Here is an 18,334-nt window from a genome sequence, read left to right as displayed (position 1 = left end):
GTGATGCATGTGGGAAAGAGGAACCCGAATTATAGCTACGTCATACAAGGTTTCAAGTTAGGAGTCACAGACCAAGAAAGGGATCTAGGTGTCGTCGTCGTCTGATACGTTGAAGCCTTCTGCTCAGTGTGCTGCTGCGGCAATGAAAGCAAATAGAATGTTAGGTATTATTAGGAAAGGAATGGAAAACAAAAATGATGATGTTATAATGCCTTTGTATCGCTCCATGGTGCGACCGCACCTTGAATATTGTATTCAGTTCTGGTCACTGCATCTCAAAAAAGATATAGAGGAGCATTTTTGAACGTGGACGACCATCTCTAAGGACGCCCATCTGTAAGGACGGTGCTATGAAGGGGCGGGGAAACCCGTATTATCGAAACAAGATGGGCATCCATCTTTCGTTTCGACAATACGGTTGGGGACGCCCAAATGTCAACATTTAGGTCGACCTTAGAGATGGATGTCCTCAGTTTCCATTTTCGCCGAAAACTGGGGACGCCCATCTCAAAAACGACCAAATCCAAGCCCTTTGGTCGTGGGAGGAGCCAGCATTCGTAGTGCACTGGTCCCCCTCACATGCCAGGACACCAACCGGACACCCTAGGGGGCGCTGCAGTGGACTTCAGAAATTGCTCCCAGGTACATAGCTCCCTTGCCTTGTGTGCTGAGCCCCCCAACCCCCCCCCCCCCAAACCCACTCCCCACAACTGTACACCACTAACATAGCCCTTAGAGATGAAGGGAGGCACCTACATGTGGGTACAGTGGGTTTTGGAGGGCTCCCATTTACCAGCACATGTGTAACAGGTAGGGGGGGGGGCCTGGGTCCGCCTGCCTGAAGTGCACTGCACCCACTACAACTGCTCCAGGGACTTGCATACTGCTGTCATGGAGCTGAGTATGACATTTGAGTCTGGCATAGAGGCTGGAAAAAAATGTTTTTTCATAATTTATTTTTTGGTGGGAGGGGGTTGGTGACCACTGGGGTAGTAAGGGGAGGTCATCCCCGATTACCTCTGGTGGTCATCTGGTAAGTTTGGGCACCTTTTTGAGGCTTGGTCATGAAAAAAAAGGGACCAAGTAAAGTCGACCAAATGCTCGTGAGGGATGCCCTTCTTTTACCATTATCAGCTGAGGACGCCAATCTGTTAACCCCGCCCCGTCCCGCCTTCGGTGTACTGCCGACACGCCCCTGGGAACTTTGGTCGTCCCCGTGATTGTAAGCAGTTGAGGACGCCCGAAATCTGCTTTCGATTATGCCGAATTGGGCAACCCCGAGAGAAGGACGCCCATCCCCCAATTTGTGTCGAAAGATGGGTGTCTTTCCCTTTCGAAATAAGCCTTATAGTGGAATTAGAAAAGGTGCAGAGAAGGGCGACGAAAATGATAAAGGGAATGGGACGACTTCCCTATGAGGAAAGGCTAAAGCAGCTAGGGCTCTTCAGCTTGGAGAAAAGGCGGCTGAGAGGAGATATGATGGAGGTCTGTAAAATAATGAGTGGAGTTGAATGGGTAGATGTGAAGCGTCTGTTTACGCTTTCCAAAAATACTAGGACTAGGGGGCATGCGATGAAACTACAATGTAGTAAATTTACTCCTTCAATTCTTTGAAGGAGTAAACATGTGGACAAAGGGGAGCCGGTTGATATTGTGTATCTGGATTTTCAAAAGGCGTTTGGCAAGGTACCTCATGAAAGGCTACAGAGGAAATTGGAGGGTCATGGGATAGGAGGAAATGTCCTATTGTGGATTAAAAATTGGTTGAAGGATAGGAAACAGAGAGTGGGGTTAAATGGGCAGTATTCACAATGGAGAAGGGTAGTTAGTGGGGTTCCTCAGGGGTCTGTGTTAGGACCGCTGCTTTTTAATATATTTATAAATGATTTAGAGAGAGGAGTAACTAGCGAGGTAATTAAATTTGCAGATGAAACAAAGTTATTCAAAGTCATTAACTTGCGACAGGATTGTGAAAAATTACAGAAGGACCTTACGAGACTGGGTGGCTAAATGGCAGATGACGTTTAATGTGAGCAAGTGCAAGGTGATGCATGTGGGGAAAAAAGAACCCGAATTATAGCTACGTCATGCAAGGTTCCACGTTAGGAGTTACGGACCAAGAAAGGGATCTGGGTGTCGTCGTTGATAATACACTGAAACCTTCTGCTCAGTGTGCAGCTGTGGCTAGGAAAGCGAATAGAATGTTGGGTACTATTAGGAAAGGTATGGAAAACAGGTGTGAGGATGTTATAATGCCATTGTATCGCTCCATGGTGCGACCGCACCTTGAGTATTGTGTTCAATTCTGGTCGCCGCATCTCAAGAAAGATATATAATGGAATTGGAAAAGGTGCAACGAAGGGCGACTAAAATGATAACGGGGATGGGACAACTTGCCTATGAAGAAAGACTAAGGAGGCTAGGGCTTTTCAGCTTGGAGAAGAGGCGGCTGAGGGGAGACATGACAGAGGTCTATAAAATAATGAGTGGAGTGGAACATGTGGATGTGAAGCGTCTGTTCAGGCTTTCCAAAAATACTAGGACTAGGGGGCATGCGATGAAACTACAATGTAGTAAATTTAAAACAAATCAGAGAAGTTTTCTACACCCAACGCATAATTAAACTCTGGAATTCGTTGCCGGAGAACGTGGTGAAGGCGGTTAGCTTAGCAGAGTTTAAAAAGGGGTTTGACGGTTTCCTAAAGGACAAGTCCATAAACTGCTACTAAATGGACTTGGGAAAAATCCACAATTCCAGGAATAACGTATAGAATGTTTGTACGTTTGGGAAGCTTGCCAGGTGCCCTTGGCCTGGATTGGCCGCTGTCGTGGACAGGATGCTGGGCTCAATGGACCCTTGGTCTTTTCCCCATGTGGCATTACTTATGTACTTATGTAAATGAATCGGAGAAAATATTTCTTCACTCAACGTGTAATTAAACTCTGGAATGTGTTGCCAGAGAATGTGGTAAAGGCGGTTAGCTTAGCAGAGTTTTAAAAAGGTTTGGACGGCTTCCTAAAGGAAAAGTCCATAGACCATTATTAAATGGACTTGGGGAAAATCCACTATTTCTGGGATAAGCAGTATAAAATGTTTTGTACTTTTTTGGGGATCTTGCCAGGTATTTGTGACCTGGATTGGCCACTGTTGGAAACAGGGTGCTGGGCTTGATGGACCTTTGGTCTTTCCCAGTATAGCAATACTTATGTAGTTATGGCAGGGGCGTAGCCAGTATGGGGCCACGGGGGCCTCGGCCCCTGTAGATTTGCCCCTAGACCCCCTGCCAATGACCCCCCCCCCCCCAACCGCTGCCCACCTTTGCTGGCGGGGGACCCCAACCCCCGCCAGCCGAGGTCCTCTTCTTCCCAATCCCGCGCAAGGCTTCATTCTAGTCTGACGTCCTGCACGTACAACATGCAGGACGTCAGACTAGAACGAAGCCTTGCGCGGGATTGGGAAGAAGAGGACCTCGGCTCGGTTGGCGGGGGTTGGGGTCCCCCGCCAGCAAAGGTAGGCGGGGGGGGGGGGTTCGTCGGCAATGGGGGGGTCAAAGTTGGTGGGGGGTGTTAGCAATGGTGGGGGGGTAGCAATGGCGGGAGGGGGGGGGGGTCGGTGGCACCGGTGGGGGGGGGCTAAAATGTGCCCCCTCACCTCAGGCTCTGGACCCCCCCCCCCCCCCCCCCCCCCCCCGCCAAAGTCTGGCTACGCCCCTGAGTTGTGGTAATTGCACTTCTCCCTCCTCTCCCGGACCTGTCCCTCAGATCCCTTGTCATGGTTCCCCCCCAAAGTACTTTTTTGAAAAGCAAGTCTTTGGCCTTGCAGCAGCAGCTGTACTCAAAAGGCTGCCTGTGGCCTGCACCGAGCCTTTCCGTCTGACCTGTCACGCTCTTCTAAAAACAAGAAGTTGTGTCAGAAGGGGCAGGATGGGAAAAGGCACAGTTCAGGCCACAGGCAGCCTTTGATTACAGCTGCTGCAGGGCCAAAGACTTGCTTTTCAAATGTATACCAGGTTGGGGGAGGGGGGGGGTGTTTGAGAGGGAGCCGCTGGCAGGCCCAGGAGGGGAGGGAGAGATGCCAGACCATACACGGAGGATGGGAGGGAGGGAGAAGGCGGGCAGCACACTTTTATTAATTGTGATTAATAATTAATTCATTAATTGCAGTGTTAATTGTGATTAACGTGCAGCCCTAGAGAAAATGGCTTCCTTTTCATCTCTATGCGTGTAACACCTAAACAAGCTGAAAGAATTGTGTATTGATAATACCAATCTACTTAACTTTGAGGAAAAGACCTCAAAAGTCCCGGCTTGACAGCAAGTATAACATCTTCAATGTCAGCTTTTGTTGGACTCTGTTTTTATCATCGGTCATAAAAATCTCCAAATAAATTCTTCCTGGGGCACCACTATGTAGCACGGCACTTTTTACTTTCTGATTTCAGGAGTTGTGTCTGGGCTCCATTTGGACTTCCCATTTCCATAGGAGCCAACTTTTCAAAATGATAGGGGGTGCAGTCTTCACCTGGGCAGTGGCAGCGCTACTTATAGGCTGCCTGCAACCTGCACCAGGACTTCTTCCCTAAACAGTCCCACCCCTCAGGCCCCCTGTACTGTGCAAATATAAAGAGATGCAAATTTCAAAAACTGACATATTTCAATCACTATACTATAGGTTAACAAATACAAATAAAACAAAAAATGGAAAATATGATAATATTATTTTATTGAATTAAATACATTTTTTCAGTTAGCTTTCAGAGTCCAAAACCTCTTTCCTCAGGTCAGGACAGTACACTGTTGTTAACAGTATTCTGTTTTGATATGAGAAAGGAGGGTTTGGTCTCCAAACATTAGTCAAAAATGTATTAAAATTAGTCCAGTAAAGATATCACCTAACTTCCATTTTCTGTATTTATTAACACAGCTACCACACTACTTTATCCTAAACTAAAAAATCATTTTTTCCTACCTTTGTGGTCTGGCCGTTTACTGTTTCTAATTGTATTGGTCCCAGTCTCTTGTTTCTTCTTTCCTCGATCTTGAACTCCCCCCCCCCCCCCCCTTTCCATCCAGCATCTGCCCCCTCTCTCTTCCCCCTTTCCTTCCAGCATCTGCCCCCTCTCTTCCCTCTTTCCATCCAGCATCTATTTTCCCCATCCATGTGCAGGTTTCCTCCTCTTTTCCCTTTCCCTTATCTCTGTCAGTATGCATCTCCTTCCTCTTTCTTCACTCCCCTCCATCCATATGCAACTCCTTCCTCTCTCTTCCCTCTCCTCCATCCATGTCCACCATTTTTCCTCTCTCTCCGCCCCTACATCCATGTTCATCTCACTTCCTCTCTTCCCTCCCCTTCATCCATGTCCAGCATTTCTCCTCTCTCCCCTCCATCCATGTGCATCTCCTCCTGTCTTCCCTCCCCTCCATCCATGTCCAGCATTTCTCCTCTCTCCCCGCCATCCATGTGCATTTCCTCCTATCCTCCCTTCCCTCCATCCATGTGCATTTCCTCCTGTCCTCCCTTCCCTCCATCCATGTCCAGCATTTCTCCTCTCCCCTCCATGTGCATCTCCTTCCTGTCTTTCCTCTCCTCCATGCCCAGCATTTCTCCTGCCCTCCCATGCATCCATGTACAGCAACTCTCATCTCTCCCCTGCCCTCCCCTGCATCCATGTCCAGCAACTCTCCTCTCTCCCCTGCCCTCCCCTCCCCTCCATCCTTTCATGTCCAGCAACTCTCCTCTCTCCCCTGCCCTCTCCCCCATCCATATCCAGCAACTCTCCGCCCTCCCCTCCCCTCCATACTACTACTACTTATAATTTCTATAGCACTACAAGGCATATGCAGCGCTGTACACCATACACAAAAAGACAGTCCCTGCTCAAAGAGCTTACAATCTAGAAGATGTATCCATCATTCTGTGTTCACTGCAGTGTGGCACAGGTGAAGAGTTACTCTAATACTCAATAGGAGAAAAACAAACTCTATTGAAATACTCTAACTCTCTCTTTTAAGGTAAGAGAGTTTTTCACCTCATTTGCTTTTTCTCACCAATTGTGAGTTTTTTTTGCTTCTGGGGTTTTTTTCTCTTTGTCCTTCTCAAGAAACCAGTGATATTAACTTACTCCTGATACAACAAGGATAGTATAAATACTTTTGTATTTTTCCTGTTTGGAGATTTGAGGTTTCAACTGTTTGTAATATAATTTAAGTGGAGCTTTTTCCACAATTAAAGGGACACTCACGAACTAATTATATATAGCAAACTCCTTGTAGAGAGTTACAGGTGAAGAGTTAACCATACCACACATTTATACAGAATCCTGTCTGATTTTGCAGGGCACTTTCTCCACATACCATGTTCCAAGACATAAAGCAGCTCTGAGGCTCTGTGAGGAGCAATAAATTCTGTGCTTTTTATTCTGCATTTCATCCTTTTCTCATTTGAGATTGTGTTTCAAAGGAAACACTGTGCATATTTTACTATTTATGGATAGTTTCCTGGTGCAACCACCATTCTTCAAATTATGCTCAGAATACGATGTATAGTCTACAACACAAAGCTCAGGAGCAGCTGATTCCAATAGTAAACGAATAAGGCTTATACCACTCCTATTAATAGTGCAGCACAAAGACACTAACTCTGCCCAGATCCTTGTTAATGTCTGCCCAAACTTCTGAACAGGCTACTTCTTTTCAAAATGCAAAGTGATTTTTCTACATTCTCTGGCTACAAGAACCATAAACTCTTCTTTAGCATTTCAATTAAAATTTTAAAGCCGAGAACAAAAAGTTTTTCTTGCCATTGCACAATCTCCTTTGATTTCTCATCAGTTATGTGTCACAGCATTTTAAGGTTCAAACGACATTTGACCTTTTTAAACATTTGTAACAGCAACCAGAGATAAAACAGAGCACCATTCAGTAGCATAGCCAGAGTTTAATTTTTAGATGGGCCTGGAGGTGGACTGGGTGGGCACAGGCCTCACATTTCCTCTCCACCTGCTACCACCACCCCCCGCCTGCCACCGCCGCTGCATTTCCTCTCCACCTGCTACCCCCCCCCCCCCCCCCCCCCCCCCCCCCCCCACGACCGCCCCCTGCACTGCACCAGGTCAGTTCTGGTCATTTTTACTGACCTGAAGCGCCGTTCTCCCTCCATCACCAGCGATTCCCATAGCCAGCCTTCTGCCAGCGCGTGTCGTCAGAGCCTCTTCTCAGGCGCGTCCTGCCTACTCTGGAACTTCCTGTTTTTCGCAAAGGTGGGACGCAGGAAGTTGCAGAGTAGGCGGGACATGCCTGAGAAGAGGCCCCGACGATGCGCGCTGGCAGAAGGCTGGCTATGGGAATCGCTGGTGCTGGAGGGAGAACGGCACTTCAGGGCAGTAAAAGTGAGCAGACCACGCGGACGGGGAGAGTGGGCAGAAGAGGCTGGGCGGGCCTGGAGCAAAAGTGGCTGGGCCTGGGCCCGTCCAGGCCCACCCATGGCTACGCCCCTGGCACCATTTAATCGGGAAAGACTCAGTGCTGCAGCCTGTTTGAGGGGTATAGGCAGGAGTTCATGGAAAGTACAGCAATATGTAATGAAGACAAGGCAGGAGAAATTTATTATAAACATTAAGACAAATAATAATCATATCTGAGTTAATATACAACTCAAACAAGGAGACAGAGGTTTAGAACCATGGCCATTAACTGAAAAGAAAAAAAATAACCCTAAACATGAGCCCTTAGGACACTGTCTCACTTTCAAAGACACATTTTTTCACGAAATAAGAAGACGACACAAATTAAACTTTTTTCTACCTCCTGTTAGTTTAAAATCTATTACTTTGATAAATGAAAAATAGTCAATTTGAATCTCATACTTACAATTGTTTTTTCCTTAAAGTTTTCTTTTTTTTAATACGAGCAGTGTCCTCCATGTCCAGAGATGCCCCAAGCTCCACCTGCACCCCGAGTTCCAGTTCCAACCCCCCCCCGCCCGACCTCTTCTCCCTCAACAGCCCTCCTTGCCTTCCTGCTGCCCAGCCAGCTCTTAAAACTCATTTTACCTGACTGAAGGGGAGTGAAAGAAGTAGAGCAGGCTCGCCTTCAGCCTTCTCCTTCCCTCTCAGCGTCCCGCCCTTGTGTAAACAGGAAATGAGGGCAGGACGCCGAGAGAGAAGGAGAAGGCTGAAGGTGAGCCTGCTCTGCTCTGCTTCTTTCACTTCTGTTCAGTCAGGTAAAATGAGTTTTAAGCACTGGCTGGGCTGCAGGAAAGCAAGGAGGGCAGGTTTCAAAATATTGGAGGTGCTGGAACACCCACATCACCCACGGAGTCGGCGCCTATGCCCATTTCCATGGTGTATTTCCTTTTCTCTGGGAATTTTACTTGTTTAGCCTCCAGTGATTCCTCTATTATGAGATGATGTGGCCTCTTGGCTTTCTCTCTTGCAGTTCCCAGAAAGCACACAGACCCAACACAAACCACCAGGATACTTTAGTAGTCCAGTCAAGCAGAGGCAACAAACTAGCTGTGTTTATTGTCTGAAAAAATTGTTCAAAAAAAGATTTCCACACACCTCCAGCAAGTCAAAACCAGACACAAGATCCGTCATTGCTCCTCAGTAACATCAACCATGGTGTTCATCATGAGGCTCCTCCGCTGATGGAGGGGCAGGTTAGTGTGGCTCGGCATATCTCTGGCCACCAACTCTCTCCTCCTCCTTTAGTTTGGAAAGTATACACAAACAATTCACGACTGCCCAGTCCACTTCACTCATATTTTATAGACCTATATCATATCTCCCCTCAGCCGTCTCTTCTCTAAACTGCCCTAACTTTTTAAATCTTTCCCCCTAGGGGAGTCATTCCATCCCCTTTTATCATTTTGGTTGCAGTTTTCTGTATCTTTTCTAATTCAGCTGTATCTTTTTTTTTTTTTTGAGACGTAGTGACCAGAATTGTACACAATATTTGAGGAGCCGTACTGAGGAGCTATATAGAGGCATTATGTTATTCTTTGTTTTGTTCTCCATTCCTTTCCTAATAATTCATAACCATTCTATTTGTTTTCTTGGCCGCTTATGCACGCTGAACAGAGAGTTTCAATGTATTATTGACTCCTCGATCCTTTTCCTAGGTGGTGACTCCTAAGGTGGCATCATGTAGTTATAGTTTGGATTACTCCTTCCTTTGGGTATCACTTTGCAAGTGCTTGCATTCAATTTTAAATGTCATACAGGATTATATTTCAGCAGTTTTGAGGTCTTTACACTTATTACACTTATGCTTAGTTTGTAGGGCTCTGTATAATGGGTCACTGCATTATTTGGTAGCACATCTGAAGTCATATCTTCCTTGTACATCTTTACATTCAGCCCAGCAGTCTTTCAGTTGGTTTCCTCACATTTATGCTTGCTATAAACTCATGATCGAGCATTTGCCTATGTCAAGCCTCATTTGGGGAACTGGTTAACCTTAGATTTTCATTTAGAAAGCAACCATTTGAAATTTTATAAAAGGGCACCTGTCGATATTCAGACCAGTATAAAACTTTATAGGAATAGATATTCTTTTAGATTTTAAATCTTATCAAATTACTCTTTATTAACACAATTATTCCATCATTATTTAAAATTCACACTTTTATAGTCCATTTCAGTTGTGTTCAAGATCTTCCAAAGTTCACAACACACCCTCTTAGTGTTTTAATTTTTTGTCCATAGATTCTTTGTACAAACAATTCCTTTCTTGCAGCTCTACACAGTGCTGTGTTTCACCAACGGCGTCCTCAGGAGCTGTCTATTCATCGCATAAGCACAGCGATATATCATTCTAGTTCATCCATTGTGTATAAGGCAACTGCAATGGCTGTGAATATATTATTACACCATAAATCTCGTATCTCTAAATTTAACTTACTAATTTTTATAATTTTCAAAATACTTACAATAAGCAGATTTTACATCCGACTTCTCTTGACACTGTCTGTCAGATAGGAGATCCATTCAATGGATTCATCCCGCACACATCCAGTCAAACAGAAGCAAACAAATGCGTATGCTAATGAATACTCTATGTCCCCTTTAAAACTTTTTTACAAGTCATTCAAAGCAGCTGTGACTAATCGGTCCATTAAGTAAATTACTGTTGCCTGTAGTTAAACTACTTCGGTCCATTCAACACCCTGATTCAACCCATGCGGGAAAAATGTTTTCCAAGTAAATACAATTCTTTGTTCAGTAACTAACAATTTCTGACTCATATCTCCTCCTCTAATCCCCATTTCTATTTTTATTAGGGTAGAAAATCTTAAATCATCTAATGTATGTTTCTTATCTAACCAATGTTTTACTAACGGTGCTTCAACATTTCCTCTCCTGATGTTGCTCAAATGTTCCCCTATTCTAATTTTAACCTTTCTCTTTGTCTGACCCACGTACCACTGCTTGCATGGGCATACAATTACATATACCACTCCTGCTGAATTACAATCTCCTGAATGTTTCAAATGAAAAAAAATTTTCATCATTTGATTATAAATTTTATCTCCTTCCAGAGCCTGTTTACAATAACAGCAATTATGACACTGTTTAAATCCTACCAAAGGGTATCCATTTTTAGTATTTTTGGTAACTGACATCAATTCTCCCAAGTTCTTATTCCTGCGATATGCAAAAATAGGCTGTTCACTAAAAGCAGGGTGAATTTGTACAATATTCCAATAACGTGAGATCGCTTTACGCAACTGCATTGTATGAATAGAGTAAGGGATTGATTTTCTTTTGATTTTGTTTGTCTATGTAACAACCAATGTCTATTAGCATTTTGAGCTCTTTTGTATGCCCTTTTGATCACTTTTTTTGGGTAATTCCTCTGTGAAAATCGTTGTTTCATAATATCTGCATGCACTTGAAAATTTTTTGTTCTGAGCATAATCTCTTCACCCTAAGGAATTGTCCCATAGGTATACTTTCTCTTAATTTTCTCGGATGATAACTACTGAAATGCAACAATGAGTTTTATCAGTTTCCTATATAACAATGTATGAAATGCATTCTCCTCTATGTATATAGATATATCCAAGAAATTTATTGTCTGCATATTTCTTTCCATATTAAACGTGATATTAGGATCACATTGATAGATATATTCTAAAAATTCCGTCAATTGCTGGTTTGTTCCCGTCCAAATCAACAAGACGTCATCAATAAACCGTTTCCAACAAAGGATATATTTTATATACGGAGACAGATATATATACATCTCTTCATACTCTGCCATATATAAACAGGCTATGGTGGGGGCTACAGTAGCCCCCATAGCCACGCCCTTTATTTGTAGATAGAACCTATTTTCGTACCTAAATGTGTTGTTATCAATGATCAATGTGGACATATCTTTAATCAATTGTTGATGAGGTGCAGTTAAAGATGTATTTTCCAGATATTTAATTATTACGTCTTTGGCCCCTTCCCGGGGTATATTAGTATAAAGAGCATTAACATCCAAGGACGCTAAAATTATTGATGAATTAGAGGGAATCTCTATCTGATTCAATATATCTATCAAATGTGTTGAATCTCTTGTATATGATTTTATCTGAGGAACAAACTCTTGTAAATGATAATTCACATATTGAGACAAAGGCTCAAATAATGAGCCTATTCCAGAAACTATTGGACGTCCCGGCGGTTGTGTAAGTGATTTGTGAATTTTAGGAATGAAGTATATAATAGCTGTCCTAGCATGTTCTCTATATAAATACTGTGCTTCTTTTGGAGTAATTATAGAGACTGCAAGGGCTTGAGTTATTAAAACTGCCACTTGTTCCTTGTGTTTATCTCCTGGATCCCCTGATAGTTGTTTATAATATCTGGAATCTCCTAATTGTTTAATAGCTTCTGCATGATACATTGTTTTATCCATCACCACTACCCCACCCCCTTTATCCACTCTACTAATAATTAGGGTGGGGTCGTTAATCAATTGGTTTAATGCTTTCCTTTGTTTCATAGACATATTATGTGTTACTTTTATACATCGATCTTGCTCTAGCTCCTCCAACTCCTTTAATATTAATTATTAGATTGTAAGCTCTTTGAGCAGGGACTGTCTTTCTTCTATGTTTGTGCAGCGCTGCGTATGCCTTGTAGCGCTATAGAAATGCTAAATAGTAGTAGTAATTGTTGAAATGTCGAGATAATTGGGTCACATGACCCTGGGGGATACCATTTCGAGGGATTTCTATATTTTGTCAGAAAATTGACGGGAATGTTGTTCATAATCCTGTTGATCCTCAAAAAACAATTTAACTCGCATTTTCCTAAAGAATCTCATTAAATCCAACCTAGTATTGAATGGATCATGTTGATTAGATGGTACAAACGATAAACCTAAGCGGAGTACTTCAAGTTGATCATTATTTAACTGTTTTGAGGATAAATTATAAATCTCCATTAACGTTTCTTGCCCTGCTTGCGTCCCTTGTTTATTCTTGTATTGTCGGGTGGATCTTGTTCTGCAATTCTTAAAAAATCAGATGGTAATTTATCTTTCCTAACCTCCTGTTCTATGTTTCCACTTGTTAAACCAGACCAGTGTCTGGTTAAATTTAGTGCATAAAGTGAAGTCAGCCTTTTTGTTGTCCTAAATTTATCTGGTTACTTAATCAGTTAGTGGACTGAAAATTGCTGCTAACTAGCTATGTAAGTGCCCTGTCCTCGGTCTGCCCCTAATATAACCAGTTAGGAAATAGCCGGTTAGCAGTGATATTTAGCGGCAGTAACTGGTTAAGTGCCACTGACTACAATTTGCTGGGTTATTCAGTGGGGTTTATCTGGGCAGGAAACCGTTTTGAATTTGGGGGGGGGGGGGGGGGGGTTTAGTACTCTTCAGTGAAAGCTGAAGATCTCTCTCATTCTTCTCATAGAATCAATATGATTTACCAGATTTCCAGTTGGTGGTGTTGGACAGAATCCGATTTCTAATCTATGATAACTAGATGAAGAACAGTCAGTGTGTCAAAAAAAAAAAAAGAACTCCTGATAGCAGAGATGTCCATTATGTTTCTGGAGTAGCAGTATCCACAATAGAGCTGTTTGTAGCTCTTGAGAAAAAGAGTTGGCCACCTCAATATTAAAATGATCAGGTTATTGTTAGAATACATTTCTGATGATCAATACAGCAGTATTTTTATTTACTTATTTATTTTGTTCTGTACCAGTGGAGGTGCCTATGAAAACAGCATAATCCTAAGCACTTATAGGCCCTGTGATAACTTCGTTTTTTAAACATATCTTACTGTCTTTTTTTCCTATAACAGGCTCCCACAGTGTCAAGCCTGACATTTTAATCCGATTTTGGCAAGAAGGATTTGGTAATGATCCTCAGGGATCTGAGGAAAAAGGAAATCTGGCTACTACAAGCACATTTGTGGAATTGCATCAAACAGGTGATCTAGTTTGGATTAAAGCTAGAAATGAACTGATCCAAACAGATCCTACAAGAAAGACAGTTTCTCTGGACCAGGCACAGTGAGAATGAGGTGTTTTAATCATGGTCCCTACTTCTAACCTTTTGTTGTGTGGATAATGCATTTGTTCTATTTCCTTTATTTCTACTTTTCTCCTTCCATTATTTGATTTGCATTTCTTTCTCCTACTCACCCTCACCGTTTCCCCATATCTATATGGCTTTTCCCTTCATTTTCTTTCAACATCTACTGTCTCTCATGCTTTATCAGTTTTTATAATTCTTCTTGTATCTCTCAGTATTTCTGGCCTTTCTCAGGGCTGCTTCAAGATGCTAAACCTTCCTGCCACCTATTCAGCAGCTTGTGAGTTTTATTCTCTGTGAGTTGCACAGTGCTGCCAGTATAAGGCAGGCAGGATTGTTTTACTGTAAGAGGCTGGAGGAAAGTTGGCCCCCACTGGGTTCAACAGGAATAATGAGGAAAGATGGCCAAATTGGTGACTCCAGAAGGAAAGGATATTTGAAGGACCACTCTTACAGCAGTAGAAGGTGGGAGTAAGGCAGAATGACTCAACATGACATTAGCAGAATGGATTGAGGCAGGATGGGATAGAAGATGGGGGAGGGGTGAGGTGTAAGAAATGGTTTAGAGATAGATAGGCCCTGAAAAGAAGCAGCAGGGTGAGGAAAGAGAGGGAGACCATTAGTATCCATGTTGGCAGTCAAGAAGATTTAGAGATGGGAGAGAGGAAGACCCACATTAATAGCACCAGGGTTAAGAGAGGTGGGATTTTATAACAAACGGCATATTCAGTAGTAGTTTTCATTACACAGTCCTTCACACAATTTAAGGGGAGATTAAAGACCTATTTTTTTCATAAAGGTTTTGCATAAGAATTGTGATAGGATAAGGATTAATCTGTGCTTGTTCTCCTTAGGTTTGATGTGTGATTGGGTTCTTTCCTATTTTTTTTAATGGTGATCTTTTCATCCTGTTTATATTTTATACTATCATTGTAAACCACTTTGATAATTTTGAAAAGTGAAATATCAAGTTCTTTTAAGCATATTACCTTAATATTGTAGGACATGGTTCATTTTCAAAACTTCTTAGGATCCTTAACTCCTTCCACCAGGATACTTTACATTTTCAGAGGTCATAAAGTTCCCATCAACTCAGTTTTAGCCAAGTTTTGCTTTTCTTATGCCTTAACTTCAGGTTTTGTAGGAAACTTTACTCCATTCTTCTTACAGGAAGCCAAAGTTACACTGCTGAGCCCACAATAGAGATCCTGAAAATAAAAGAAATTCTTGTCAGTGACCAACTGGAGGGAGGAGAGGAGGATACTGATACCAAGAGTGGTGAGCCAGCAATTCCTTTATAATAAAATCCTTACTATGTGCTGTGGGGCATTTCAAAATTTTCACATAGTGTTTTTGGTTAGTGAATATAATCAGAGTGAAGGGAATCACTGCAGAGACTGGAGGGGAGAATGATGTCCAGAAGCAGCAGATGAGTTCTGGATGGTCTATTTTTGTCTATTTGTGTGCTGTTGCTCACTTACACCTGGCTACAAACAAATGACTTTAAGGAATCCTGTGGGGATATTTGTCTATATATGTCTTAATAGCTGTATAATTTATGTACGTACTTTCAATTTTATCCAACAGATGATGGATTTGGCAATAAGAGAATAAGCATGTGCAGTGGACAGCAGAGTGAGGAATGGAAACACAAAGACCAATTCAGAGACAACCTGGATCCTTCAGCTGACAGTGTGGGAGGTATTAGTAGCGTAAGACCACCTATCATGGAAAAAAATACCCTAAAAGAAGAAAAATCGAATGTATGTACTGAAGAAGAGAGAAATTCCACCAACTGCCCAAATCTCAGACAAAATCAGAGAATCAGCAGAGAGAGACTTTGTCAGAGCACTACATGTGAGGAAATGTTCACTGGGAAGTCAAACCTGAGAGGACAAAAAAAATTTCAAAGACAAGACAAGTCGTTCCAGTGTATAGAGTGTGACAAATCATTTGCATATAAATCAAAGCTTACAATTTGTCAAAAAGTTCCCAAAGAAAGAGAACCATCAAAATGTTCAGTACATAATAAAAACTTCAGTCAGGTATATGACCTGGGAAGACATGAATTAATCAGCATTAGCAAGAAGCAAGTGCATCAAATGCACCTCGATGGAGTGAATCTGTTTCAATGTTTAGTATGTGATAAAAGCTTCACTCAAAAAAATAACTTCAGAATTCATGAAAGAATCCACACTGAAAGCAAACCATATAAATGTTCTGAATGTGATAAAAGCTTCAATCAAAAAGGTAACCTCAGAATTCATGAAAGAATCCACACTGGAGAAAAACCATATATATGTTCTGAATGTGGTAAAAGCTTCAATCAAAAAGGTAACCTCAGAACTCATGAAAGAATCCACATTGGAGGCAAACCATATAAATGTTCTCAATGCAGTAAAAACTTCAATCAAAAATATCAACTCAGAATTCATGAAAGAATCCACACTGGAGAAAACTTATATAAATGTTCTGAATGTGGTAAAAGCTTCATTCAAAAAGGTAACCTCAGAATTCATGAAAGAATCCACACTGGAGAAAAACCATATAAATGTTCTGAATGTGGTAAAAGCTTCAATCAAAAACGTGACCTCAGAGTACATGAAAGACTCCACACTGGAGAATATCTATATAAATGTTCTGAATGTGGTAAAAGCTTCAATCTAAAAAGTAACCTCAGAATTCATGAAAGAATCCACACTGGAGAAAAACCATATAAATGTTTTGAATGTGGTAAAAGCTTCCGGCAGAAGTTTTATCTCAGACTTCATGAAAGAATCCACACTGGAGAAAAACGTCATAAATGTTCTGAATGTGGTAAAAGTTTCAATCAAAAAGGTGAACTCAGAATTCATGAAAGAATCCACATTGGAGAAAAACCATATAAATGTTCTGAATGTGGTAAAAGTTTCAATCAAAAAGGTGAACTCAGAATTCATGAAAGAATCCACACTGGAGAAAAACCATATAAATGTTCTGAATGTGGTAAAAACTTCAATCAAAAAGGTAACCTCAGAACTCATGAAAGAATCCACACTGGAGGCAAACCATATAAATGTTCTGAATGTGATAAAAGCTTCAATCAAAAAGGTGAACTCGGAATTCATGAAAGAATCCACACTGGAGAAAAACCATATAAATGTTCTGAATGTGATCATTGTTTCCACAGCAAATCTGGTCTAAGAAAGCATACAAGAATCCACACTGGACAAAAATGTGCACAAACATGCTAAGGTGCCTTTTTTCTTAGAGGAAAGTTGAGTAAAATTGAAACATCTTTCTGATTTGACTGTAAAATTAGGAACTTGAACAGGAAAGTGTATATAAATATCTAGGTTTGGAGGAAGGAACAACTATCAATGAGTAGTCATTGACAGGAAAAAAATCAGGAAAGAACATTATAGGAGACTAAAACTGATATTGAAGAATGTATTAATATCATGGAGTAAGATACTGACTTTAATCAACTGACCCTTCCTGTACTCTCATTAAGCTTTGGTATTGTAGATTGACTCTTAAAGTCCTTAAAAAACTAGATGTATGAATAAAAAAAACAACTCTATTCCCACGAGATTACCTATAAGAATCAGTGTATGCCTATACTGTGCATTCCTAGTGCTAAAGGAGGAATTGGTCTCATAGAAATAGATTACATCTATCGAGCTACAGTTATAGACCTCTAGGCTTACTTAATGGCATCATCAGATCCCAATGCACAAAAGGTGTTGAAATATGAAACACAACTTCTAGAATCCAGTTCCATTATGAAACGTGGACAAGCATTGAAATGAGTAGAAGAAATAGGTGAGAAACTTATTGGTTCCAAAATGGAAATAAGCAACAGAATTTGCAAAGGAAGAGAAAATACTCTTTAAGAATTGGATCAGCAGGGGCAAAACAACATGTGGCAACTGCATAAGTACAGCGGGAAATACAAAATGTTACTCCAGGAACCATTAGTTGATCAAAACCAAACACATAAATGATTAAGGAGAGATTAATTGAAACCTAAGGATGAGTGATTGATAGCTGCAGCCCAGGACAGCAGATTACACACGTGATGGTTTACAGCAAGCATTGAAAAAAGGGATGCAACAGACATCTGTAGAAATGGTTACTCATCTCGTGGCTGACTGCCAAGTACTGATGGTGGAAAATTTTTATACAGAAAGGCACAACTAGGTGGCATATCTCATCCACGTAAGCATTACAACAGTGTACTAAAAACGCATTGGGATCATAACTTTAAAATAATTGTGGAAAGTGAAGAGGTTATGATCACCTGGGACATCCCTATCCTGAGTGATAAAAAGCTAAATGCAAGAAAATTGGATATAGTGATAAAAGAGAAGAACACAGGAACTGCATTGATTATAGAGGTGTCGGTCTCAGGCAATTACTCAGTGAATTGCATGGAGAGAGGGAAGACCCTCAAGTTCCAAGAGATATTGTCCGAGACCAAGAAAATGTGGCAGAAAGATACAGAAATACTTTCCATTCATGAAAAAATCCACACTGGAGGAGGACAGCTTCACCCTGGTGAAGTACGAAGTACTCCTGTAGCCAGGACCTGCCCACCAGGGGATGCATTGTGAATATGACTTCAAGAACTTTTGCCCAGGCTGGAAGGGTTAGAACAGCTGTTGTAATCATTAGACATGTAGATAGCTGGGTGGCTGGTGGGTATGAGGCTTGCCTGGTCACTTGCCTGCCTGGTATGAAGGTGGTGAACCTCGCATGTCTCCTAGATGGGGAGGAGCCAGCTGTATTGGTACATGTGGGAGGGAGGTTCTGG

At 41.8% G+C, this 18,334-nt stretch overlaps 2 protein-coding genes across 2 annotated transcripts in view; both read left to right on the top strand.

The window, feature by feature from the left end:
- The window catches only part of LOC115463703 (zinc finger protein 208-like), a 216,776-nt gene extending 199,771 nt beyond the window's left edge, over positions 1-17,005 (top strand). Inside the window, 1 exon segment of the mRNA XM_030194420.1 lies at positions 15,658-17,005. Within this exon segment, the coding sequence (XP_030050280.1) occupies positions 15,658-16,772 (1,115 nt within the window). The 3' untranslated portion in view covers positions 16,773-17,005.
- LOC115463707 (zinc finger protein 2-like) overlaps positions 1-18,334 on the top strand; it is a 255,895-nt gene that overhangs the window by 50,409 nt on the left and 187,152 nt on the right. The gene's annotated exons all lie outside the window — the stretch shown is intronic.

This window comes from Microcaecilia unicolor, chromosome 2 (genome assembly GCF_901765095.1).
Source record: "Microcaecilia unicolor chromosome 2, aMicUni1.1, whole genome shotgun sequence".
In the NCBI taxonomy this organism is placed as follows: Eukaryota; Metazoa; Chordata; class Amphibia; order Gymnophiona; family Siphonopidae; genus Microcaecilia; species Microcaecilia unicolor.
This window is presented reverse-complemented; position numbering and strand designations above follow the sequence as displayed.